The sequence below is a fragment of the Camarhynchus parvulus genome, unplaced genomic scaffold (genome assembly GCF_901933205.1).
Source record: "Camarhynchus parvulus unplaced genomic scaffold, STF_HiC, whole genome shotgun sequence".
In the NCBI taxonomy this organism is placed as follows: domain Eukaryota; kingdom Metazoa; phylum Chordata; class Aves; order Passeriformes; family Thraupidae; genus Camarhynchus; species Camarhynchus parvulus.
This window is the reverse complement of record NW_022148369.1, coordinates 39,051-66,433: the sequence shown is the minus strand read 5'-3', so window position 1 is coordinate 66,433 and position 27,383 is coordinate 39,051. Positions and strand designations below refer to the sequence as shown.

The window sequence follows — 27,383 nt, the reverse complement described above, 5'->3', positions numbered from 1 at the left end:
TTGAAGCGGTCGTTGCTGCTGTTGAAGAGCTCCAGACACCCCAAAACCCCCTAAAAACCCCAATGAAACCCCCCAAACCCCACATTCCCCAAGGTCCCCAGGTGTCCCCGATGTCCCCAGGTGTCCCCAGGTGTCCCCAGGTGCCCCAGGTGCCACCTTGACGCGGTCGTTGCTGCTGTTGAAGAGGCCGATCCTGCGGATCGTGGTCAGGATGGGGTCGGTGGCGTCGTCCAGCATGTTGTGGGTGCACACGGGGGGGAACGACTGGCGCTGCGGTTTTGGGGGGAAAAACACAAATTCTGGGGGGGTTCCCACAACGGTCAGGACCCCCAAATGTCCCCACACCCCAAAAAAGGGGCAGCCAGGAGGCCCCAAAGGTTCTAAAACCCCAAAAACGGCACCAGGAGCCCCAAATTTCAATCCTATTCCTCTGATTTTTCCCCCCAAAAAGGGGCACCAGGAACCCCAAAATCTCCCCACAAAAAGGCACCAGGATCCCAAAAATCTCCCCCAAAAAAGGACATGTGGAACCCCAAAATCTCCCCCCAAAAAAGGCACCAGGAACCCCAAAATCTCCCCCCAAAAAGGGCACCTGGAACCCCAAAATCTCCCCAAAAAAGGGGGACTCAGGACCCCATAATTGTCCCCATCACCCCAAAAACGGCACCAGGAGCCCCAGATTTCAATCCTATTCCTCTGATTTTTCCCCCCAAAAAAGGCACCAGGAACCCCAAAATCTCCCCCCAAAAAGGGCACCTGGAACCCCAAAATCTCCCCCAAAAAAGGCACCAGGATCCCGAAAATCTCCCCCAAAAAAGGACATGTGGAACCCCAAAATCTCCCCCAAAAAAGGGCACCTGGAACCCCAAAATCTCCCACCAAAAAAGGCACCAGGAACCCCAAAATCTCCCCCAAAAAAGGGGCACCAGGATCCCCAAAATCTCCCCCAAAAAAGGGCAGCAGGAACCCCAAAATCTCCCCCCAAAAAGGGGGACTCAGGACCCCATAATTGTCCCCATCACCCCAAAAACGGCACCAGGAGCCCCAAATTTCAATCCTATTCCTCTGATTTTTCCCCCCAAAAAGGGGCACCAGGAACCCCAAAATCTCCCCCCAAAAAAGGCACCTGGAACCCCAAAATCTCCCCCAAAAAAGGGCACCAGGAACCCCAAAATCTCCCCCAAAAAAGGGCACCTGGAACCCCAAAATCTCCCCCAAAAGGCACCAGGATCCCCAAAATCTCCCCCCCAAAAAGGCACCAGGAACCCCAAAATCTCCCCCCAAAAAGGGCACCTGGAACCCCAAAATCTCCCCAAAAAGGGGGACTCAGGACCCCATAATTGTCCCCATCACCCCAAAAAATGGCACCCAGAAACCCAAAATTTTAATCCCATTCCTCTGATTTTCCCCCAAAAAGGAGCAGCAGGATCCCCAAAATCTCCCCCCAAAAAGGGGGGCCCGGGACCCCAAAAAAGGCGATCCTCACCCCAAAAGGGGGTCCCAGCACCCCCAAATGGGGTCTCCCAAAAAGGCGTCCTAGCCCCCCAAATCCCCTAAAATATCACAAAATATCCCAAAAATACCCCTCAAAAAGGGGTCCCAGCCCCCCAAAAAGGGGTCCCCACCCCAAAAAGGGGTCCCCACCCCAAAAAAGGGGTCCCAGCACCCCAAAAGGGGTGTCAGCCCCCCAAAAAGGGGGTCCCCACCCCAAAACGGGGGTCCCCACCCCAAAAAGGGGGTCCCCACCCCAAAAAGGTGTCCTAGCCCCGAAATACCCCAAAAATACCCCCAAAAAAGTGTCCCAGCACCCCCAAAAAAGGGGTCCCCATCCCAAAAAGGGGGTCCCCATCCCAACAAAGGGGATCCAACCACCCCAAAAAAGGGGTCCCCACCCCAAACAGGGGTCCCCATCCCAAAAAGGTGTCCCAGCCCCCCAAAAAGGGGTCCCAGCCCCCCAAAAAGGGGGTCCCCACCCCAAAACGGGGGTCCCCACCCCAAAAAGGGGGTCCAATCACCCCAAAAAAGGGGTCCCAGCCCCCCAAAAAAGGGGTCCTAGCCCCAAAATATCCCAAAAATACCCCCAATAAAGTGTCCCAGCACCCCCAAAAAAGGGGTCCCAGCCCCCCAAAAAGGGGTCCCCACCCCAAAAAAGTGTCCCAGCACCCCCAAAAAGGGGTCCCAGCCCCAAAACGGGGGTCCCCACCCCAAAAAGGGGGTCCCAGCCCCCCAAAAAAGGGGTCCCCACCCCAAATAAAGGGGTCCCAGCATCCCAAAATGGGGTCCCCACCCCAAATAAAGGGGTCCCCACCCCAAAAAAGGGGTCCCCATCCCAAAAAGGGGTCCCTACCCCAAAAAGGGGATCCAACCACCCCAAAAAGGGGTCCCAGCACCCCAAAAAAGGGGTCCCCACCCCAAAAAGGGGTCCCAGCCCCAAAAAGGGGTCCCCATACCAAAAAAGGGATCCAACCACCCCAACAAAGGCGTCCCCACCCCAAAAAAAGTGTCCCAGCAACCCCAAAAAAGGGGTCCCAACACCCCAAAAAGGGGTCCCCACCCCAAAAAGGGGGTCCCCACCCCAAAAAGGGGGTCCCCACCCCAAAAAGGAGGTCCAACCACCCCAAAAGGGGGTCCCCACCCCAAAAAGGGGTCCCAGCCCCCCAAAAAAGGGGTCCTAGCCCCAAAATATCCCAAAAATACCCCCAATAAAGTGTCCCAGCACCCCCAAAAAAGGGGTCCCAGCCCCCCAAAAAGGGGTCCCCACCCCAAAAAGGGGTCCCCACCCCAAAAAAGGGGTCCCAGCCCCCCAAAACGGGGTCCCCACCCCAACAAAGGGGATCCAACCACCCCAAAAAGGGGTCCCCACCCCAAAAAAGTGTCCCAGCACCCCTAAAAAAGGGGTCCCAGCCCCCCAAAAAGGGGTCCCCACCCCAAAAAAGTGTCCCAGCAACCCCAAAAAAGGGGTCCCCACCCCAAAAAAGGGGTCCCCACCCCAAAAGGGGGTCCCAGCATCCCAAAAATGGGGTCCCCACCCCAAAAAGGGGTCCCCACCCCAAAAAAGGGGTCCCAACACCCCAAAAAGGGGTCCCCACCCCAACAAAGGCGTCCCCACCCCAAAAAGGGGGTCCCCATCCCAAAAAGGAGGTCCAACCACCCCAAAAAAGGGGTCCCAGCCCCCCAAAAAGGGGTCCCAGCCCCCCAAAAAAGGGGTCCTAGCCCCAAAATATCCCAAAAATACCCCCAAAAAAGTGTCCCAGCACCCCCAAAAAAGGGGTCCCAGCCCCCCAAAAAGGGGTCCCCACCCCAAAAAAGTGTCCCAGCAACCCCAAAAGGGGGTCCCCACCCCAAAAAAGTGTCCCAGCACCCCCAAAAAAGGGGTCCCAGCCCCCCAAAAAGGGGTCCTCACCCCAAAAAGGGGTCCCAGCCCCCCAAAAAGGCGTCCCAGCCCCAAAAAGGGGGTCCCAGCACCCCAAAAAAGGGGTCCCCACCCCAAATAAAGGGGTCCCAGCATCCCAAAATGGGGTCCCCACCCCAAATAAAGGGGTCCCCACCCCAACAAAGGCGTCGCCACCCCAAAAAGGGGGTCCCCATCCCAACAAAGGGGATCCAACCACCCCAAAAAGGGGGTCCCCACCCCAAAAAGGAGGTCCAACCACCCCAAAAGGGGGTCCCCACCCCAAAAAAGTGTCCCAGCACCCCCCAAAAAAGGGGTCCCAGCCCCCCAAAAAAGGGTCCCCACCCCAAAAAGGGGGTCCCAGCCCCCCAAAAAGGCGTCCCAGCCCCAAAAAGGGGGTCCCAGCATCCCAAAAACGGGGGTCCCCACCCCAAAAAGGGGTCCCCACCCCAAAAGGGGGTCCCCACCCCAAAAGGGGGTCCCCACCCCAAAACGGGGTCCCAGCCCCCGAGCTGACCTGGGTGGCGAAGATGGCCCTTTTCATCATGGTGAAATCCTCCCTGTCCAGCATCTTGTTCATGTCCGGGAGGTTCCCCCTAAAACATTTTTGGGGCGCTGGGAGCTCAGGAGACCCCACCCCAAAACCCTCGGGGGTCCCCGAAAACCCGGGGGGGATTTTTTGGGGTTTTTTGGGTTTTTTGGGGGTTCTTACACCAGCAGAGACTCGTAGAGCTTCTTCCCGAATTTCTCCTTCACGGCGTTGGCCGTGTCCCTGCGGGATGGAATTTGGGGTTTTTTGGGGGGTCCTGGATGGATTTGGGGTTGGGTTTTGGGGTTTTTTTTGGGGTTTTTTTGGGGTCCCACCAGAGCTGCTTGCGCATAGCCTGTCCCAGGGTTGGTTTTTGGGTTTTTTTGGGGTTTTTTGGGTTTTTTTGGGGTCCCACCAGAGCTGCTTGCACATGGCTTGGCCCTGGATGGATTTGGGGTTGGTTTTTGGGTGAATTTGGGGTTTTTTTTGGGTTATTTTGGGTGGATTTTGGGTTTTTTTAGGGTATTTTTGGAGTCCCACCAGAGCTGCCCGCACGTGGCCTGGCCCTGGATGGATTTTTGGGGGATTTTTTTGGTTTTTGGGGTGGATTTTGGGTTTTTGGGGGTTTTTTTGGAGTCCCACCAGAGCTGCTTGAACACAGCCTGGCCCTGGATGGATCTGGGGTTGGTTTTTAGGGTATTTTGGGGTATTTTGGGGCATTTTTTGGGTTTTTTGGGGTCCCACCAGAGCTGCTTGAGCACGGCCTGGCCCTGGATGGATTTGGGGTGAATTTTTGGGTTATTTTGGGTGGATTTGGGTGGTTTTGGGGTCCCACCAGAGCTGCTTGCGCACGGCCTGGCCCTAATGGATTTTTGGGGTATTTTTGGGTTATTTTGGGTGGATTTGGGGTTTTTTTGGGGTCCCACCAGAGCTGCTTGCGCACGGCCTGTTTGGGGTTGGTTTTTAGGGTATTTTGGGGTATTTTGGGGCATTTTTTGGGTTTTTTGGTTCCCACCAGAGCTGCTTGCGCACGGCCTGGCCCTGGATGGATTTGGGGTGAATTTTTGGGTTATTTCGGGTGGATTTGGGGTTTTTTGGGGTCCCAGCAGAGCTGCTTGCGCATGGCCTGTTTGGGGTTGGTTTTTGGGGCATTTTTGGGGTTTTTTTGGGGTTTTTGGGATATTTTTTGGGTCCCACCAGAGCTGCTTGTGCACGGCCTGGTCCTGGATGGATTTGGGGTGAATTTTTGGGTTATTTTGGGTGGATTTGGGGTTTTTTTGGGGTCCCACCAGAGCTGCTTGCGCACGGCCTGGCCCTGGATGGATTTGGGGTGAATTTTTGGGTTATTTTGGGTGGATTTGGGGTCCCACCAGAGCTGCTTGCGCACGGCCTGGCCCTTGAGCGACTCCACGTTGAAGTTGTTGGTCCGGGCGGGCATGATGAAAAATGCCACCACGGTCACCTCGCTGCCATTCACCTGCGGGGGTCCCCAAATGTCACCTGGGGTCCCCAGATGTCACCTGGGGTGCCCTAAAATCTCCCCACAACGTCCCCAACCCCTCTGATTCCAAATGTCCTCTCTGTCCCCAAATATCTCCGGTGTCCCCAAATGTCCCTGAACGTCCCTCCAAGCCTCGAATGTCCCCAGATGTCCCCAAGTGTCTCCCGTGTCCACATGGGTTTCACCGATGTCCCCAATGTCCCCAATGTCCCCAATGTCCCCAGTGTCCCCCGAATGTCCCCAATGTCCCCAATGTCCCCAAGTGTCCCCAATGTCCCCAGTGTCCCCAATGTCCCCAATGTCCCCAAGTGTCCCCAATGTCCCCAATGTCCCCAGTGTCCCCAGTGTCCCCAATGCCCCCAATGTCCCCAATGTCCCCAATGTCCCCAAGTGTCCCCAATGTCCCCAATGTCCCCAAGGTCCCCAATGTCCCCAATATCCCCAATGTCCCCAATGTCCCCCAGTGTCCCCAATGTCCCCGATGTCCCCGATGTCCCCAATGTCCCCAAGTGTCCCCAATGTCCCCAATGTCCCCAGTGTCCCCAATGTCCCCGATGTCCCCGATGTCCCCGATGTCCCCAATGTCCCCAATATCCCCAATGTCCCCAATGTCCCCCAGTGTCCCCAATGTCCCCGATGTCCCCGATGTCCCCAATGTCCCCAAGTGTCCCCAATGTCCCCAATGTCCCCCAGTGTCCCCAATGTCCCCGATGTCCCCGATGTCCCCAATGTCCCCAATGTCCCCAGTGTCCCCAATGTCCCCAATGTCCCCAATGTCCCCGATGTCCCCGTGTCACTCTGATGTCCCCAATGTCCCCAATGTCACCCTGAGCAGGTAGTTGAGCCGCGCCAGCGCCTCCAGGAAGATGTCGGTGCCAATGTCCCCAATGTCCCCGATGTCCCCAGTGTCCCCAATGTCCCCAATGTCCCCAATGTCCCCGATGTCCCCGATGTCCCCAGTGTCCCCGTGTCACTCTGATGTCCCCAATGTCACCCCAGTGTCACCCTGAGCAGGTAGTTGAGCCGCGCCAGCGCCTCCAGGAAGATGTCCGCTCCCTTGTTGGAGAACTCGTAGCGCCCGGCGATGAAGAAGAAAAGCGTCTTGTCCAGGTCGAAATCCAGGTGCCTGCAGGGAGCGGGGGGAGCTCACCTGGGGAACCCCAAAACCGCCCCGAAAACATCCCAAAAATACCTGGGGAACCCTAAAGCGCCTGGGGAACCCCAAAAGCCACCTGAGGAACCCTAAACCACCTGGGGAACCCCAAAACCCACCTGGGGAACCCCGAAAACGCCCCGAAAACATCCCAAAAATACCAGCGGAACCCTAAAGCGCCTGGGGAACCCCAAAACTGCCCCGAAAACATCCCAAAAATACCAGCGGAACCCTAAAGCGCCTGGGGAACCCCAAAACACCCCAAAAACATCCCAAAAATATCAGGGGAACCCTAAACCACCTGGGCAACCCCAAAAGCCACCTGAGGAACCCTAAACCACCTGGGGAACCCCAAAACCCACCTGGGGAACCCCGAAAGCCACCTGGGGAACCCTAAAGCACCTGGGGAACCCCAAAAGCCACCTGAGGAACCCTAAACCACCTGGGGAACCCCAAAAACATCCCAAAAATACCTGGGGAACCCTAAACCACCTGGGGAACCCCAAAAACGCCCCGAAAACATCCCAAAAATACCTGGGGAACCCTAAACCGCCTGAGGAACCCTGAAACCCACCTGGGGAACCCCAAAAACGCCACAAAAACATCCCAAAAATACCTGGGGAACCCTAAACCACCTGGGGAACCACAAAACACCCCAAAACCACCCCAAAAACACCTGGGGAACTCCAAAATATCCCAAAAACACCTGGGGAACACAAAAACATCTGGGGAACCCCAAAACACCGCAAACCCACCCCAAACCACCTGGGGAACCCCAAAAACCACCCCAAAAACACCTGGGGAACCCCAAAACACCCCCAAAACACACGGGGAACCCCAAAAGACCCCCAAACCATCCCCCAAAATACCCAAAAACACCCCAAAACCACCTGGGGGAACCACAAAAAAACATCTGAGGAACTCCAAAAACACCCCAAAACCACCCAAGGATTTCGGGGTCCCTTTTGGGGTTTTCTGGGGTGACTGACCCATAGAAGTGGCCCTGAACTCCTGGCTCACAATCCCTCAGGGATTTTGGGTTTCCCCCAGGATTTTGGGGTCCCCCGGGATTTTGGGGTCCCCCCAGGATTTTGGGGTCCCCCCGTGATTTTGGGGTCCCATTTGGGGTTCTGGGTCCCTTTTCGGGGTGACTGACCCGTAGAAATCACCCTGAACTCCTGGCTCAGAATCCCACAGGGATTTTGGGTTTCCCCCAGGATTTTGGGTTTCCCCCAGGATTTTGGGGTCCCCCCGTGATTTTGGGGTCCCATTTGGGGTTTTGGGGTCCCTTTTGGGGTGACTGACCTGTAGAAGTGGCCCCTGACGAACTCCTCAGAATCCCCCAGGGATTTTGGGTTCTCCCAGGATTTTGGGGTTCTGCCTGGGCTTCCCCCAGGATTTTGGGGTTCTGCCCGGGGTTCCCCGGGATTTTGGGGTCCCCCAGGATTTTTGGGGTCCCCCCGTGATTTTGGGGTCCCATTTGGGGTTCTGGGTCCCTTTTCGGGGTGACTGACCGGTAGAAATCACCCTGAACTCCTGGCTCCGAATCCCACAGGGATTTTGGGTTTCCCCCAGGATTTTGGGGTCCCCCCGTGATTTGGAGTCCCCCCATGATTTTGGGGTCCCATTTGGGGTTTTGGGGTCCCTTTTGGGGTGACTGACCTGTAGAAGTGGCCCCTGATGAACTCCTCAGAATCCCCCAGGGATTTTGGGTTTCCCCAGGATTTTGGGGTTCTGCCTGGGCTTCCCCCAGGATTTTGGGGTTCTGCCCGGGGTTCCCCCGGGATTTTGGGGTCCCCCCAGGATTTTGGGGTCCCCCCGTGATTTTGGGGTCCCATTTGGGGTTCTGGGTCCCTTTTTGGGGTGACTGACCCGTAGAAATCACCCTGAACTCCTGGCTCAGAGTCCCACAGGGATTTTGGGTTTCCCTCAGGGATTTTGGGGTCCCCCCGTGATTTTGGGGTCCCATTTGGGGTTTTGGGGTCCCTTTTGGGGTGACTGACCTGTAGAAGTGGCCCCTGATGAACTCCTCAGAATCCCCCAGGGATTTTGGGTTCTCCCAGGATTTTGGGGTTCTGCCTGGGCTTCCCCCAGGATTTTGGGGTTCTGCCCGGGGTTCCCCCGGGATTTTGGGTCCCCCCATGATTTTGGGGTCCCCCCGTGATTTTGGGGTCCCATTTGGGGTTCTGGGTCCCTTTTCGGGGTGACTGACCCGTAGAAATCACCCTGAACTCCTGGCTCAGAGTCCCTCAGGGATTTTGGGTTTCCCACAGGATTTTGGGGTCCCCCCGTGATTTTGGGGTCCCCTCAGGATTTTGGGGTGCCATTTGGGGTTTTGGGGTCCCTTTCGGGGTGACTGACCCGTAGAAGTGGCCCCTGACGAACTCCTGGACGCGGGCCTTGCTCTGGGCGTGCAGGTTCTGGAACTCGTGCATGGCCGAGAACTTGCGCACGTTCAGCCCGTTGGGGGTCACCAGGTCTGCGGGGTTTGGGGGGTCAGGGGCACCCCAAAATCCACCCCAAAATATCCCCAAAATCTCCCTCAAAATATCCCCCAAATATCCCCCAAAATCACCCCAAAACATCCCCAAAATCTCCCTCAAAATCACCCCAAAATATCCCCCAAAATATCCCCAAAATCACCCCAAAATATCCCCAAAATATCCCCCAAAATCACCCCAAAATATCCCCCAAAATCACCCCAAAATATCCCCAAAATCTCCCTCAAAATTACCCCAAAATATCCCCAAATATCCCCCAAAATCACCCCAAAATATCCCCCAAAATCACCCCAAAACATCCCCAAAATCTCCCTCAAAATCACCCCAAAATATCCCCCAAAATATCCCCCAAAATCCACCCCAAAATATCCCCAAAATCTCCCTCAAAATCACCCCAAAATATCCCCCAAAATATCCCCAAAATATCCCCCAAAATCACCCCAAAATATCCCCAAAATCTCCCTCAAAATCACCCCAAAATCCCCCCAAAATATCCCCCAAATTCCCGACTCCCCAAAATCCCTGAATTTCCCCAAAATCCCACCTTGAAACCCCATAAGGACTTTTGGGGGTGAGGGGATTTTGAAGGGGGGGGTCTTTAGGGGTTAGGAAGGGTCAGGGGGACCCCAAAATCCCCCCCCAAAATATCCCCCAAATTCCTGGATTCCCCAAATCCCCACATCCCCCCCAAAATCCCTGGATTTCCCCCAAAATCCCACCCAGGAACCCCATAAGGACAGTTTTGGGGTTTTTGGGGTAATTTTGGGGTAATTTGGGGCAGTTTTGGGGCGCTCAGGTGAGCTGGGGTCTCACCTGGCTCACACCTGAGCAGGTGCTCGGCCTCGGCGGCGGTGACAGGGGTGGGATTTGGGGGCAGTTTTGGGGATTTGGGGAATTTGGGGTAATTTTGGGGTTTCCCAGGTGTGTTTGGGGATTTTGGGGGTCTCACCTGGCTCACGCTTGAGCAGGTGATCGGCCTCGGCGGTGGTGCCAGAGCTGGGATTTGGGGATTTCGGGGGATTTGGGGCAGTTTTGGGGGATTTTGGGGTAATTTGGGGCAGTTTTGGGGATGCCCAGGTGAGGTCTCAGCTGGCTTGCGCTTGAGCAGGTGCTCGGCCTCGGCGGCGGTGCCAGAGCTGGGATTTGGGGATTTGGGGGGATTTTGGGGGTAATTCGGGGCAGTTTTGGGGGATTTGGGGGGCAGTTTTGGGGATTTTGGGGGAGATTTGGGGCAGTTTTGGGGATGCCCAGGTGAGGTCTCACCTGTCTTGCGCTTGAGCAGGTGCTCGGCCTCAGCGGCGGTGACAGGGGTGGGATTTGGGGGCAGTTTTGGGGATTTGGGGGATTTTGGGGTAATTTGGGGCAGTTTTGGGGTGCCCAGGTGAGGTCTCACCTGGCTTGCGCTTGAGCAGGTGCTCGGCCTCGGCGGTGGTGCCAGAGCTGGGATTTGGGGATTTGGGGGATTTTGGGGTAATTCGGGGCAGTTTTGGGGATTTGGGGGCAGTTTTGGGGATTTTGGGGGAGATTTGGGGCAGTTTTGGGGATGCCCAGGTGAGGTCTCACCTGTCTTGCGCTTGAGCAGGTGCTCGGCCTCAGCGGCGGTGACAGGGGTGGGATTTGGGGGCAGTTTTGGGGATTTGGGGGGATTTTGGGGTAATTTGGGGCAGTTTTGGGGTGCCCAGGTGAGGTCTCACCTGGCTTGCGCTTGAGCAGGTGCTCGGCCTCAGCGGCAGTGACAGGAGTGGGATTTGGGGGAAGTTTTGGGTATTTTGGGGATTTTGGGGGATTTGAGGGATTTTGGGGTAATTTTGGGCAGTTTTGGGGCGCTCAGGTGAGCTGGGGTCTCACCCGGCTCACACCTGAGCAGGTGCTCGGCCTCGGCAGCGGTGACAGGGGTGGGATTTGGGGGCAGTTTTGGGGATTTGGGGGATTTTGGGGCGCCTCAGGTGTGTTTGGGGATTTTGGGGTCTCACCTGGCTTGCGCTTGAGCAGGTGCTCGGCCTCGGCGGCCGTGACGTGCGACACCGTGGTCAGCACGTGGGCGCAGTGAGCGGCCGCGCGCTCCAGGCAGTACCGGTGATAGATCTGGCGCTCGCCGGCCTCCTTGTCCACGTCAAACTGGGGATGGGGACACACCTGGGGTCACCTGGGCACACCTGAGAACCTCCCTGGCACACCTGAGAACCTCCCAGACCCTCCCCGGTCTCCTTGTCCACGTCAAACTGGTGACAGGGACACACCTGGGCACACCTAGGCACACCTGAGAACCTCCCAGACCCTCCCCGGCCTCCTTGTCCACGTCAAACTGGGGACAGGGACACACCTGGGGTCACCTGGGCACACCTGGGCACACCTGAGAACCTCCCAGACCCTCCCCGGCCTCCTTGTCCACGTCAAACTGGGGACAGGGACACACCTGGGCACACCTGAGCACACCTGAGAACCTCCCCGGCACACTTGAGAACCTCCCAGACCCTCCCCGGCCTCCTTGTCCACGTCAAACTGGGGACAAGGACACACCTGGGGTCACCTGGGCACACCTGGCCACACCTGAGAACCTCCCAGACCCTCCCCGGCCTCCTTGTCCACGTCAAACTGGTGACAGGGACACACCTGGGGTCACCTGAGCACACCTGAGAACCTCCCAGACCCTCCCCGGCCTCCTTGTCCACGTCAAACTGGGGACAGGGACACACCTGGGCACACCTGAGCACACCTGAGAACCTCCCTGGCACACCTGAGAACCTCCCAGACCCTCCCCGGCCTCCTTGTCCATGTCAAACTGGGGACGGGGACACACCTGGGGTCACCTGGGCACACCTGAGAACCTCCCCGGCACACTTGAGAACCTCCCAGACCCTCCCCGGCCTCCTTGTCCATGTCAAACTGGGGACGGGGACACACCTGGGGTCACCTGGGCACACCTGAGAACCTCCCAGACCCTCCCCGGCCTCCTTGTCCACGTCAAACTGGGGATGGGGACACACCTGGGGTCACCTGGGCACACCTGGCCACACCTGAGAACCTCCCAGACCCTCCCCGGCCTCCTTGTCCACGTCAAACTGGGGATGGGGACACACCTGGGGTCACCTGGGCACACCTGAGAACCTCCCAGACCCTCCCTGGCCTCCTTGACCATGTCAAACTGGGGACAAGGACACACCTGGGGTCACCTGGGCACACCTCGGGGTCACCTGAAATCACCTGAGAACCTCCCTGGCACACCTGAGCTCTGATCTGTGACTCCCCAGCCTCCTTGTCCACGTCAAACTGGGGACAGGGACACACCTGAGCACACCTGGGGTCACCTGGGCCCACCTGGGGTCACCTGGGCCCACCCAAAACCCCACAGAGAGCCCTGATCCCCAGATGTGTCCCCAGGTGTACACCCAGGTGTGACTCACGCTGTGGCTGCTGTAGAAATCCCGGCTCCTGGTGCTCAGGTGCTGCCCAGGTGTGTTCCTGATGTCCCCAGGTGTGTCCTCATGTCCCCAGGTGTGTCCTTGATGTCCCCAGGTGTGTCCCTGATGTCCCCAGGTGTGTCCTCATGTCCCCAGGTGTGTCCCAACGTCCCCAGGTGTGTCCCCAGGAATGTCCCCAGGTGTGTCCCCATGTCTCCAGGTGTGTCCTTGATGTCGACACCGAATGTCCCCAGGTGTGTCCCCATGACCCCAGACGTGGCCCTGATATCCCCAGGAATGTCCCCAGGTATGCCCAGGTGTGTCCCCAGGTTTGTTCAGGTACACCCAGGTGTACCAAATGTCCTCAGGTGTGTCCCCAGGTGTATCTCACCCCCTCAGGTGTGTCCCTGTGTCCCCAGGTGTGTCCCCGTGTCCGCAGGTGAGTTCAGGTGTGTTCAGGTGTATCCCAGGTTTATCTCATCCCATTCCCACCTGTCCCCAGGTGTGTCCCCATGTCCCCAGGTGTGTCCCCAGGTGTGTCCCCAGGTGTGTCCCACCCCCCAGGTGTGTCCCCAGGTGTGTCCCCATGTCCCCAGGTGTGTCCCCAGGTGTGTCCCACCCCCCAGGTGTGTCCCCATGTCCCCAGGTGTGCGCGACTCACGCTGTGCAGGTTGTTGTAGAAGTCCACGCTCCCGGCGCACAGGTAGCGCCCCAGCAGCGTCGCGTGCGTGGTGAAGATGGTGTGCCCAGGTGTGTCCCCAGGTGTGTCCCCATGTCCCCAGGTGTGTCCTATCCCATTCCCACCTGTCCCCAGGTGTGTCCCCAGGTGCGTCCCACCCCCCAGCTGTGTCCCCAGGTGTGTCCCCAGGTGTGTCCCACCCCCCAGGTGTGTCCCCATGTCCCCAGGTGTGTCCCCAGCTGTGTCCCCAGGTGTGTCCCACCCCTCAGGTGTGTCCCCAGGTGTGTCCCCATGTCCCCAGGTATATCCCCATGTCCCCAGGTGTGTCCCCAGCTGTGTCCCCAGGTGTGTCCCACCCCCCAGGTGTGTCCCCATGTCCCCAGGTGTGTCCCCAGGTGCGTCCCACCCCCCAGCTGTGTCCCCAGGTGTGTCCCCAGGTGTGTCCCACCCCCCAGGTGTGTCCCCATGTCCCCAGGTGTGTCCCCATGTCCCCAGGTGTGTCACTCACGCTGTGCAGGTTGTTGTAGAAGTCCACGCTCCCGGCGCACAGGTAGCGCCCCAGCAGCGTCGCGTGCGTGGTGAAGATGGTGGCCACGGGCAGGCGCCGCGCCCGGCTCAGCACCAGCCCCAGCCCCGCCAGCCACTCGTGGAAGTGGCCCACGATGAACGGGCGCTCCTCGCTCTGCGCCGCAAACTGCCCGCCGAGGACACCCGCGGTCACCAGGGGCCACCAAATGTCACCAAATGCCACCAGGTGGCACCAGGTGGCAGCAGGTGACGCTGCGGTGCCACCCGAGCCCAGCAGGGGGCGCTCAAGGTGTCACCGCCACACCCGGGCGCTGTCCCAAGGACCCCCCCCACTGTCACCAAAGTGTCATTGTCAGTGTCACCAAGTGCCACCAGGTGTCACCGAGTGTCACCAGGTGGCAGCGGGAGGCAGCAGGTGACGCTGCGGTGCCACCCGAGCCCAGCAGGGGGCGCTCAAGGTGTCACCGCCTCAAACCTCCCCAAAACCGCTTCAAACCCCGTGAGGAACCCCAAAATCACCCCAAACCTCCCCAAAAACGCCTCAAACCCCGTGAGGAACCCCAAAATCACCCCAAACCTCCCCAAAAACGCCTCAAACCCCGTGAGGAACCCCAAAATCACCCCAAACCTCCCCCAAAACGCCTCAAACCCCGTGAGAAACCCCAAAATCACCTGAGGAACCCCAAAACTCTCTGAGGAACCCCAAAACCACCTGAGGAACCCCGAAACTCTCTGAGGAACCCCAAAACCACCTGAGGAACCCCGAAACTCTCTGAGGAACCCCAAAACCAACCTCTCTGAGGAACCAGGCGATGAGGAAGCCGAAGACGATGGAATCTTTGCGTTGTGGCCATCAGGGCACCCCAAACCTCTCCAAAACCACCTCAAACCCCATCAGGGACACCCCAAAACCTCTCAGGAACCCCAAAAGGCCCTGGTGGACCCCCAGCCGCACCTCCCCGAGGAACCAGGCGACGAGGAAGCCGAAGAGGACGGCGTCGTTGGCCTCGCGGTCGTACCAGGGCACCCAAGCCTCCCCAGACCTCCCCAAAACCACCTCAAACGCCACCAGGGACACCCCAAACCCCTCAGGGACACCTTAAATTTGCTTGGGGACCCCAAAACTCCCTGAGGAACCTCAAAACCGCCTGAGGAACCTCCAAACTCCCTGAGGAACCTCAAAACCGCCTGAGGAACCTCCAAACTCCCTGAGGAACCTCAAAACCCCCATGAGGAAGTCAAAGAGAACGGAATCTTTGCGTTGCGGTCATTGGGCAACCCAAACCTCCCCCAAACCACCCCAAATCTCCCCAAAACCACCTCAAACCCCCTCAGGGACACCTTAAATTTGCTTGGGGACCCCAAAACCCCCTGAGGAACCCCAAAACCCCTTGATGGAACCCCATACCCACGTCTCCGAGGAACCAGGCAACGAAGAAGCCAAAGAGAACGGAGTCGGCGCCGCGGTCATCGGGGCACCCCAAACCTCCCCAAAACCACCCCAAACCCCCTGAGGAACCCCAAAAGGCCCTGGTGGACCCCCAGCCGCACCTCCCCGAGGAACCAGGCGACGAGGAAGCCGAAGAGGACGGCGTCGTTGGCCTCGCGGTCGTACCAGGGCACGCCGATGGCGCAGCTCTCCCAGAGCTCGCCCTTCCAGCGCTCCAGGCTCCAGGCCGTGGCGCCCACGTCCAGCAGCACCACGGCCGGGCTGCCCTCGATCAGCCAGCGCCCAAAATGCACCTGCACCCCAAAATTTTGGGGGGTCCCAAAATTGTCACCACCCCAAAATGTCAGTTTGGGGTCATCTTTGTTGGGTTTTGGCCCAAAAAAGGAAAAATCCCAAATCCCAGAGACATCCCAAAGCTCCTCCCAGGGCTGCCCTCGATCAGCCAGTGCCCAAAATGCACCTGGATCCCAAAATTTTGGGGGAGTTCCCAAATTGTCAGAACCCCAAAATGTTCGTTTGGGGTCACGTTCGTTGGGTTGTGGCTCAAAAAAGGAAAAATCCCAAATCCCAGGGACATCCCAAATCCTCTCTTTGGGGTGATTTCCATCAGGGAATGCTCAAAATGCACCTGGACCCCAAAATTTTGGGGGATCCCAAAATTGTCAGAATCCCAAAATGTCACTTTGGGGTCACTTTTGTTGGGTTGTGGCCCAAAAAAGGAAAAATCCCAAATCCCAGGGACATCCCAAATCCTCTCTTTGGGGTGATTTCCATCAGGGAATGCTCAAAATGCACCTGGACCCCAAAATTTTGGGGGATCCCAAATTGTCAGAACCCCAAAATGTCCGTTTGGGGTCACTTTTGTTGGGTTTTGGCCCAAAATGGGGAAATCCTAAATCAGAGTTTACCCTAAATCCCATTTTTGGGGTGAATCCCATCTGCCAATGCTCAAAATGCACCTGGATCCCAAAATTTTGGGGGGATCCCAAAATTGTAAGAATCCCAAAATGTCCATTTGGGGTCATCTTTGTTGGGTTTTGGCCCAAAAAAGGAAAAATCCCAAATCCCAGAGACATCCCAAATCCTCTCTTTGGGGTGATTTCCATCAGGGAATGCTCAAAATGCACCTGGACCCCAAAATTTTGGGGATCCCAAATTGTCAGAACCCCAAAATGTCCGTTTGGGGTCACTTTTGTTGGGTTTTGGCCCAAAATGGGGAAATCCTAAATCAGAGTTTACCCTAAATCCCATTTTTGGGGTGAATCCCATCTGCCAATGCTCAAAATGCACCTGGACCCCAAAAATGGAATAAATGACCCCAAAATTGAATAAAGGACCCCAAAATGCCTTAAACGACCCCAAAAATGAAATAAATGACCCCAAAATGGGATAAATTGCCCCAAAAATTGTATTATTGACCCCAAAAATGCCATAAATGACCCCAAAATGGGATAAATGACCCCAAAAATGCCCTAAGCGACCCCAAAATTGGATTATTTACCCCAAAAATAGAATAAATTATCCTCAAAATTGAATAAATTACCCTAAAGATGAAATTTAATGACCCCAAAAACAGAAAAATTGACCCCAAAAATTGAGTAACTGATCCTAAAACTGAGATAAACGACCCCAAAAATTAAATAAATTACCCTAAGAATGAAATTTAATGACCCCAAAAACGAAATTAGCGACCCCAAAAATTGAAAAATTGACCCTAAAAATTGAATAATTGACCCTAAAAATGCCCTAAGTGACCCCAAAATGGGATTTTTGACCCCAAAATGCCCAAACGGGTCCGGAGCCCCCCTGGCGGGGCCCCTCCCCCATCTCGGGCCCCTCCCTCCCCCATCCTGACCTTTGCCGAGGGGGGGAGGGGCGGGGGGCTAAAAATAAACCCCACGTGACCCGGGGGGGGAGGGGCGGCTCTGGGTGTGCCCAACCCCCCCCCCCGGGGCCACCAAAATGTCCCCAAATGCCCCCAGGAGCCCAAAATCCCCCAAATCCCCCCCCCAAATTCCCTAAAATTCCCCCAAAATTTCCCCCGAAATCCCCCAAATCTGTGGGATCTCCCCTCCCCCATTCCCCCCTCTGGGACCCCCAAAATTCCCCCCAAATTCCCCCCAAAATCTCCCCAAATTCCCCCCGAAATCCCCCAAATCTGTGGGATCTCCCCTCCCCCCTTCCCCCCTCCAGGATCCCCAAAATTTTCCCCCCAATTCCTCAAAATCCCCTAAAACTCCCGCCAAAATTCTCCCAAAATTCCCCCAAATTTCCCAGTTCTGTGGGATCCGCCCTCCCCCATTCCCCCCTTCCAGGACCCCCAAAATTCCCCCAAAATTCCCCCAAAAATCTCCCCCAAAATCCCACAAATCTGTGGGATCTCCCCTCCCCCATTCCCCCCCTCTGGGACCCCCAAAATTCCCCCCAAATTCCCCCAAAAATCCCCTAAAATTCCCCCCAAAATTCTCCCAAAATTTGGGGGCTCCACTGGGGGGTCCCGGGGTGTCCCCACTCCCAAAATGTGGGGGTGTCCCCCAAGCCTTGGGACCCCTGACCCCATAAATTTATCCCAACCCCATAACCCATCCCTGACCCCATAACCTCTTCCCCCACCCCATAACCCATTCCCCGACCCCATAACCCATTCCTGACCCCATAACCCATTCCTGACCCCATAACCCATTCCCCGGCCCCATAACCCATCCCTGACCCCATAACCCATCCCTGACCCCATAACCCATCCCTGACCCCATAACCCATTCCTGACCCCATAACCCATTCCCTGACCCCATAACCCATTCCCCGACCCCATAACCCATTCCCCGACCCCATAACCCATTCCCCGACCCCATAACCCATCCCTGACCCCATAACCCATGCCCTGACCCCATAACCCATTCCTGACCCCATAACCCATCCCTGACCCCATAACCCACTCCCTGACCCCATAACCCACTCCCTGACCCCATAACCCATTCCTGACCCCATAACCCATTCCTGACCCCATAACCCACTCCCTGACCCCATAACCCACTCCCTGACCCCATAACCCATTCCTGACCCCATAACCCATTCCTGACCCCATAACCCATCCCTGACCCCATAACTCCCCCCAGGTGCCCCCAGGTGTGCCCACCTTGCAGCTCTGGGTATCCCCAACCCTTGAGATCCTCCAGTGCCCCGACCCCATAACTCATTCCCCGACCCCATAACCCATTCCCTGGCCCCATAAATCCTTCCCCGATCCCATAACCCATTCCTGACCCCATAACCCATTCCTGACCCCATAACCCATCCCTGACCCCATAACCCATTCCTGACCCCATAACCCATTCTCTGACCCCATAACCCATTCCTGACCCCATAACCCATTCCTGACCCCATAACCCATTCCTGACCCCATAACCCATTCCTGACCCCATAACCCACTCCCTGACCCCATAACCCATTCCTGACCCCATAACTCCCTCTGTGACCCCATAACCCATTCCTGACCCCATAACCCATTCCCTGACCCCATAACTCATTCCCCGACCCCATAACTCACTCCCCGACCCCATAACCCATTCCCTGACCCCATAACCCATTCCTGACCCCATAACCCATTCCCTGACCCCATAACCCATTCCCTGACCCCATAACCCACTCCCTGACCCCATAACCCATGCCCTGACCCCATAACTCCCCCCAGGTGCCCCCAGGTGTGCCCAGGTGTGCCCACCTTGCAGCTCTGGGTATCCCCAACCCTTGAGATCCTCCAGTGCCCCGACCCCATAACTCATTCCCCGACCCCATAACTCCTTCCCTGACCCCATAACCCATTCCTGACCCCATAACTCCCCCCAGGTGTGCCCACCTTGCAGCCCTGGGCGTTCATGGCCGCCAGCGTGCGGCGCAGCGCGGGCTGCGGCGGCTCCAGCAGCTCCACCTGGGTGCGCACGGCGCTCTCCACGTAGGGCCCCACGAGCACGTAGCTCTCGCCCCACTCGTCGGCCGTCACGCGGGCCTTGGTCTGCAGCACCGTGTAGATCCCCCCCACTTGTGGGGTGCGGGGGATAACGGGGTCAGGGGGATCCCAAATTTATCCTAAGTGTCCCCAAAATCCACCCAGAACAGCTGGGAACCAACCTGGGTACCTGGGACACCCCAAATCCTAAATCCCAAATCCCAAATCCCAAATCCTGACCCCTCACAGGGCAGCACCGTGCAGATCCCACCCACTGTGGGGTGGGGGGATAACGGGGTCAGGAGGACCCCAAATTTATCCTAAATGTCCCCAAAATCCACCCCAAATCCACCCAGAATAGCTGGGAACCACCTGGGTACCTGGGACACCCCAAATCCCAAATCCCAAATCCCAAATCCCAAATCCTGACCCCTCACAGGGCAGCACCGTGTAGATCCCCCCCACTGTGGGGTGGGGGGAGAAACGGGGTCAGGGGGATCCCAAATTTATCCTAAATAGCCCCAAAATCCATCCCAAATCCACCCAGAATAGCTGAGATCAACATCAGTACCTGGGACACCCCAAATCCCAAATCCCAAATCCCAAATCCTGACCCCTCACAGGGCAGCACCGTGTAGATCCCCCCCACTTGTGGGGTGGGGGGAGAAACGGGGTCAGGGGGACCCCAAACTTATCCTAAATGTCCCCAAAATCCACCCAGAACAGCTGGGAACCAACCTGGGTACCTGGGACACCCCAAATCCCAAATCCCAAATCCCAAATCCCAAATCCCAAATCCTGACCCCTCACAGGGCAGCACCGTGCAGATCCCACCCACTGTGGGGTGGGGGGATAACGGGGTCAGGAGGACCCCAAATTTATCCTAAATGTCCCCAAAATCCACCCCAAATCCACCCAGAATAGCTGGGAACCACCTGGGTACCTGGGACACCCCAAATCCCAAATCCCAAATCCCAAATCCCAAATCCCAAATCCTGACCCCTCACAGGGCAGCACCGGGTAGATCCCCACGACTTTTGGGGGGATAATGGGGTCAGGGACACCCGAAATTCACCCTAAATGTCCCCAAAATCCACCCCAAAGCCATCCCAAATCCACCCGGAATAGCTGGGAACCACCTGGCTACCTGGGACACCCCAAATCCCAAATCCCAAATCCCAAATCCCAAATCCTGACCCCTCACAGGGCAGCACCGTGCAGATCCCACCCACTTTTGGGGTGGGGGGATAACGGGGTCAGGGGGACCCCAAATTTATCCTAAATAGCCCCAAAATCCACCCAGAACAGCTGGGAACCACCTGGGTACCTGGGACACCCCAAATCCCAAATCCCAAATCCCAAATCCCAAATCCCAAATCCTGACCCCTCACAGGGCAGCACCGTGCAGATCCCCACGACTTTTGGGGGAATAATGGGGTCAGGGACACCCCAAATTCACCCTAAATGTCCCCAAAATCCACCCCAAATCCATCCTAAAGCCATCCCGAATACCAGAGACCAACCTGGGTACCTGGGACACCCCAAATCCTCTCCAGGACCCCCCAAAACTCCTCCGGGACCCCCCAAAACCCTCCCAGGACCCCCAAAATTCCCTCCAGGACCCCCTAAAACCCCTTAGAGACACCTGGGACCCCCCAAAACCCTCCCAGGACTCCCCAAAATTCCCTCCAGGACCCCCCAAAATTCCCTCCAGGACCCCCAAATTCCCTCCAGGACCCCCCAAAATTCCCTCCAGGACCCCCCAAATCCCCTCCAGGACCCCCCAAAATTCCCTCCAGGACCCCCAAATTCCCTCTGGGACCCCCCAAAATTCCCTCCAGGACCCCCAAATTCCCTCCAGGACCCTCCAAATCCCCTCCAGGACCCCCAAATCCCCCCTGGGACCCCCAAATCCCCTCCAGGACCCCCCAAAACCCTCCCAGGACCCCCCAAAATTCCCTCCAGGACCCCCAAATTCCCTCCAGGACCCTCCAAATCCCCTCCAGGACCCCCAAATCCCCCCTGGGACCCCCAAATCCCCTCCAGGACCCCCCAAAACCCTCCCAGGACCCCCCAAATCCCCCCCCGGGACCCCCCAAACCCCCATTCCGGCGCTGCCGCGGTGCATTGTGGGCCACGGTGATGCCCTGACCCCTCCCATGATGCCCCGCGGGCCTCGGGAGTTTCCCACAATGCCCCGCGGGAAGGGCTGGACCAAAGGCCCCGGAGTATCCCAGGATGCACCGCGGCTCCCGTTAACCCTTGATGGACCGGGAGCCTCCCAAAATCCTCCAAAAATTCCCAATTTGGGGGAAGGGGTTGGGGGGTCCTAGGGGGGAGATTTGGGGGTCCCAGGGGGATCCTGGGGGGATTTGGGGGCCCCAGGGGGGATCTGAGGGGTCCTGGGACAATTTTGGGGGGGTCCCAGGGAGGATTTGGGGGGTCCTGGGGGGTCCCAGAGGGAATTTGGGGGGTCCAGGGTGGGCTCAGGAGGGATTTGGGGGGTCCCAGGGGGGATTTTGGGGGTCCCAGGGGGGATTTGGGGGGCCCCAGGGGGGATTTGGGGGTTTAGGATATTTTTGGGGGGGTTTGGGGTGTTTTTTAGGGTATTTTTGGGGGGATTTTTAGGATATTTGGGGGCGTTTTTAGGGTATTTTTGGGGGGATTTTTCAGGTATCTTTTAAGGTGTTTTATTTTTGGGGAGGGGTCTCAGGGGGTTTTTCGGATATTTTTGGGGGTGTTTCATTTTGAGGAGACTCCCAGGGGTTTTTTTAGGGTATTTTTTGGGGGTTTTCAGGGAATGTTTTTGGGGTTTTTAGGGCATTTTGGGGGGGGTTTGAAGATACTTTTTGGGCGGGTTTTAGGATATTTTTGGGGGGGGGGTTTAGGATATTTTTTGGGGGAGTTTTAAGATATTTTTGGGGGCATGTTTAGGATATTTTTTGGGAAGTTTAGAGTGTTTTTTAGTGTATTTTTGGGGGTTTTTAGGGTATTTTGGGGGATTTTCCAGGTACCTTTTACGGTGTTTAATTTCGGGGGTCTCAGTGGGTTTTAGGGTATTTTTTGGGGATTTTTAGGGAATTTTTGGGGGATTTTTAGGGTATTTTTGGGGGATTTTAGGGTATTTTGGGCATTTTTAGGGCATTTTTGGGGGATTTTAGGGTATTTTTGGGGGATTTTTAGGGTATTTTGGGCGTTTTTAGGGCATTTTTGGGGGATTTTCCAGGTACCTTTTACGGTGTTTAATTTCGGGGGGGTCTCAGCGGGTTTCAGGGTATTTTGGGCATTTTTAGGGTATTTTGGGCATTTTTAGGGCATTTTTGGGGGATTTTTAGGGTATTTTGGGGGTTTTTAGGGCATTTTTGGGGGATTTTTAGGGTATTTTTGGGGGATTTTTAGGGTATTTTGGGGGGTTTTTCGGGTATTTTTGGGGTATTTTTAGGGTATTTTTGGGGGATTTTTAGGGTATTTTTGGGGGATTTTTAGGGTATTTTTGGGGGATTTTTAGGGTATTTTTGGGGGATTTTTAGGGTAATTTGGGCGTTTTTAGGGCATTTTTGGGGGATTTTCCAGGTACCTTTTACGGTGTTTAATTTCGGGGGGGTCTCAGTGGGTTTCAGGGTATTTTGGGCATTTTTAGGGTATTTTGGGCATTTTTAGGGCATTTTTGGGGGATTTTTAGGGTATTTTTGGGGGATTTTTAGGGTATTTTGGGGGGATTTTCCAGGTACCTTTTACAGTGTTCAATTTCGGGGGGGTCTCAGTGGGTTTCAGGGTATTTGGGGGATTTTTAGGGTGTTTTGGACATTTTTGGGGGATTTTTAGGGTATTTTTGGGGCATTTTTAGGGTATTTTGGGGGTTTTTAGGGTATTTTTGGGGGATTTTCCAGGTACTTTTTACGGTGTTTAATTTCGGGGGTCTCAGCAGGTTTCAGGGTATTTGGGGGATTTTTAGGGTGTTTTGGACATTTTTGGGGGATTTTTAGGGTATATTTGGGGGATTTTTAGGGTATTTTGGGCGTTTTTAGTGTATTTTTAGGGAATTTTTAGGGTATTTTGGGCGTTTTTAGGGTATTTTTGGGGGATTTTCCAGGTACCTTTTACGGTGTTTAATTTCGGTGGGGGGTCTCAGCGGGTTTCAGGGTATTTTCGGGGGGTGTTTTCTATTTTGGGGAGGGGTCTCACCTTTGTTGGCCACCTCCCAGGCCACCTCGAAGAGCACCACGTTCTCGGGGGCGCCGGGACCCCCCCAGTCCTCCAGGCCCGGCAGGGAACTGACGGACACCGAGCGGGCCAGCGGCATCTGGGGACCCCCCAATTGGGGAGGGGGCGTCACACGGGGAGCCCCAAAACGGCAGGGGAGACCCCGACCCGAAATGGGGAAGGGGCGACCCCAAAAACGGGGGGAAAACCCCAAAAATGGGGGGAAAACCCCAAAAAATGGGGGGAAAATCCCCAAAAAAATGAGGGGGAAACCCAAATTTGGAGTGGAGAGATCCCAAATTGGGGAGGGGGCGTCACACGGGGAGCCCCAAAATGACCGGGGAGACCCTGACCCGAAATGGGGAAGGTGTGACCCCAAAAACGGGGGGAAAACCCCAAAAAATTGGGGGGAAAACCTCAAAAATTGGGGGGAAAACCCCAAAAAATGAGGGGGAAACCCAAATTTGGAGTGGAGGGATCCCAAATTGGGGAGGGGGCGTCACACGGGGAGCCCCAAAATGACCGGGGAGACCCCAAACCGAAATGGGGAAGGTGTGATCCCAAAAACGGGGGGAAAACCCCAAAAAATTGGGGGGAAAACCTCAAAAAAATGGGGGGGAAACCTCAAAAATGGGGGGAAAACCCCTAAAATGGGGGGAGATTCCAAAATTGGGGAGGGGGCGTCACACGGGGACCCCAAAATGACCGGGGAGACCCCGACCCGAAATGGGGAAGGTGCGACCCCAAGAACGGGGGGAAAACCTCAAAAAATGAGGGGGAAACCTCAAAAAAATGGGGGGGAAACCCCTAAAATGGGGGGAGATCCCAAAATTGGGGAGGGGGAGTCAAACACGGACCCCCAAAATGGCTGGGGAGACCCCAACCCGAAATGGGGAAGGTGCGACCCCAAAAACGGGGGGAAAACCCCAAAAATGGGGGGAAAACATCAAAATTGGGGGGGAAACCCCAAAAAAATGAGGGGGAAACCCAAATTTGGAGTGGAGGGATCCCAAACTGGGGAGGGGGCGTCACACGGGGAGCCCCAAAATGGCCGGGGAGACCCCGACCCGAAATGGGGAAGGTGCGACCCCAAAAATGGGGGGAAAACCTCAAAAAAATGGGGGGGAAACCTCAAAAATGGGGGGAAAACCCCTAAAATGGGGGGAGATTCCAAAATTGGGGAGGGGGAGTCAAACACGGACCCCCAAAATGGCTGGGGAGACCCCAACCCGAAATGGGGAAGGTGCGACCCCAAAACCGGGGGGAAAACCCCAAAAAATGGGGGGAAAACATCAAAAATGGGGGGGAAACCCCAAAAAAATGAGGGGGAAACCCAAATTTGGAGTGGAGGGATCCCAAACTGGGGAGGGGGCGTCACACGGGGAGCCCCAAAATGGCCGGGGAGACCCCGACCCGAAATGGGGAAGGTGCGACCCCCAAAATTGGGGGGAAAACCTCAAAAAATTGGGGGGAAAACCTCAAAAAAATGGGGGGGAAACCTCAAAAATGGGGGGAAAACCCCTAAAATGGGGGGAGATTCCAAAATTGGGGAGGGGGCGTCACACGGGGACCCCAAAATGACCGGGGAGACCCCGACCCGAAATGGGGAAGGTGCGACCCCAAAAACGGGGGGAAAACCCCAAAAATGGGGGGAAAACATCAAAAATGGGGGGAAAACCCCAAAAATGAGGGGGAAACCCAAATTTGGAGTGGAGGGATCCCAAATTGGGGAGGGGGCGTCACACGGGGACCCCCAGAATGGCAGGGGAGACCCCAAACCGAAATGGGGAAGGTGCGACCCCAAGAAAGGGGGGAGATCCCAAAAATGGGGGGGAAACCCCCAAAAATGGGGGGAAAACCTCAAAAATTGGGGGAGATTCCAAAATTGGGGAGGGGGCGTCAAACGGGGACCCCAAAATGGCAGGGGAGACCCTGACCCGAAATGGGGAAGGTGCGACCCCAAAAATGGGGGGAAAACCCCAAAAAATGAGGGGGAAATCCCAAAAATGAGGGGAAAACATCAAAAATGGGGGGGAAACCCCAAAAAAATGAGGGGGAAACCCCAAAAATGGGGGGAAAACCCCCCAAAAATGAGGGGGAAACCCAAATTTGGAGTGGAGGGATCCCAAATTGGGGAGGGGGCGTCAAACGGGGACCCCCAAAATGACCGGGGAGACCCCGACCCGAAATGGGGAAGGTGCGACCCCAAAAACGGGGGGAAAACCCCAAAAATGGGGGGAAAACCTCAAAAATTGGGGGAGATTCCAAAATTGGGGAGGGGGCGTCAAACGGGGACCCCAAAATGGCAGGGGAGACCCCGACCCGAAATGGGGAAGGTGCGACCCCAAAAATGGGGGGAAACCCCAAAAAATGGGGGGAAAACCCCAAAAATGGGGGGAAAACATCAAAAATGGGGGGGAAACCCCCAAAAAATGAGGGGGAAACCCCAAAAATGGGGGGAAAACCCCAAAAAATGAGGGGGAAACCCAAATTTGGAGCGGAGGGATCCCAAATCGGGGAGGGGGTGTCACACGGGGACCCCAAAATGACCGGGGAGACCCCGACCCGAAATGGGGAAGGTGTGATCCCAAAAACGGGGGGAAAACCCCCAAAAATTGGGGGGAAAACATCAAAAAAATGAGGGGGAAACCTCAAAAATGGGGGGAAAACCCCTAAAATGGGGGAGATTCCAAAATTGGGGAGGGGGAGTCAAACAGGGACCCCCAAAACGGCTGGGGAGACCCCAAACCGAAATGGGGAAGGTGTGATCCCAAAAACGGAGGGAAAACCCCAAAAAAATGGGGGGAAAATCCCCAAAAAAATGAGGGGGAAACCCAAATTTGGAGTGGAGGGATCCCAAATTGGGGAGGGGGCGTCACACGGGGACCCCCAAAATGGCAGGGGAGACCCCAAACCGAAATGGGGAAGGTGTGATCCCAAAAACGGGGGGAAACCCCAAAAAAATGGGGGGAAAACCCCAAAAATTGGGGGGGAAATCCCAAATTTGGAGAGGAGGGACCCCAAATTGGGGAGGGGGGGTGAGAAACGGGACCCCCCCAAAATGGGGGATTATTTTGGGCGGGGGTCTTTACAACTTTGCCCAACCTCAGAATGAAGGTTGGAGTTGGGATGGGGGGGAAAAAGAGGGGGTCCTCACAATGAAGACCCCCTCAGGACCCCATAACCCCCCCCAGGACCCCCCCATGACCTCATAACCCCCTCAGGACCCCCCCATCCCTCATGAGACCCCCTCCCTCACGGGACCCCCCCCCCAAAATCCCCCTCAGCCCCTCCCAATCTCACCCCCAAACCCCCTTTGGGACCCCCCACCCAGACACCCCTTCAAGCCCCCCCCGATCCCTCAGCGCCCCCTCCCCACCTCACGGGACCCCCCCCACAGGAGCCCCCAGCGCTCCAAACTTCTCCAGCACCACGAGGACTCCCCCACCCCCACGGGACCCCTCCCCCCCCCAGGAGGAGACCCCTCCCCACGGGGGGGGTCTCTCGGTCCTGGGGGGGTCTTTGGGGGGGGGGGGGTCTCTTTGCCCGCCCCCCTCCCCTCACCTCCCCGCGCTCCCGCAGCTGATCGCGGACTGACCCCTCCCGCCCCCCGTCCGCGCAGGCCACGCCCCTTCCCCCCGCCGCGGCCACTCCCCTCGGCGCTGATTGGTCCAGACGGGGGTGAGAGGGGGGACGGGAGGGAGGGGCGGCACGTGAAGGGGGGTGAGAGGGGCGGCTTAAAGGGGCAACGGCGCCTTAAAAGGGCAACGGAGAATGGGGGAGGGGATTGAAGGGTTGTGAGGGGGGGTAGGAATGGGGGGGCTCTAGGGCAGGGTTGGGGGGGGGGCTCTGGGGCAGTTGTGGGGCTGTGGGGTGTCCGTGGGGCGGTTTATGGGGTGGTTATAGGGCAGGGTGTGGGGCTGGATGTGGGGCAGGTTATGGGGGGCGCCTCTGAGGGAGGTTATGGGGTTGGGTATGGGGCAGGCTGGGGCTGTGAGGTGGCTGCGGGGCGGGTTACAGCGCAGTTATGGGGTTGTGGAACGTCTGTGAGGCAGGCTATGCGGCTGTGCGGCGTTTATGGGGCTTTTTGTGGGGTTTTGG

General features: G+C 56.6%; 1 protein-coding gene across 1 annotated transcript in view; it reads right to left on the bottom strand.

The window, feature by feature from the left end:
- The window catches only part of GYS1 (glycogen synthase 1), a gene marked incomplete at its 3' end in the record, with an annotated part of 41,134 nt that extends 14,257 nt beyond the window's left edge, over positions 1 to 26,877 (bottom strand). The window contains exons 1-12 of the mRNA XM_030970369.1: positions 26,847 to 26,877; positions 23,265 to 23,382; positions 18,990 to 19,171; positions 15,235 to 15,426; positions 13,664 to 13,849; positions 11,049 to 11,193; positions 8,936 to 9,053; positions 6,427 to 6,547; positions 5,291 to 5,397; positions 4,104 to 4,163; positions 3,909 to 3,987; positions 157 to 270 (exon numbers count right to left, since the gene is read on the bottom strand). Coding sequence (XP_030826229.1) covers positions 157 to 270; positions 3,909 to 3,987; positions 4,104 to 4,163; positions 5,291 to 5,397; positions 6,427 to 6,547; positions 8,936 to 9,053; positions 11,049 to 11,193; positions 13,664 to 13,849; positions 15,235 to 15,426; positions 18,990 to 19,171; positions 23,265 to 23,382 — 1,422 coding nt within the window. The remainder of the gene's footprint in view (positions 1 to 156; positions 271 to 3,908; positions 3,988 to 4,103; positions 4,164 to 5,290; positions 5,398 to 6,426; positions 6,548 to 8,935; positions 9,054 to 11,048; positions 11,194 to 13,663; positions 13,850 to 15,234; positions 15,427 to 18,989; positions 19,172 to 23,264; positions 23,383 to 26,846) is intronic.
- Between the last annotated feature and the right edge of the window lie 506 nt (positions 26,878 to 27,383).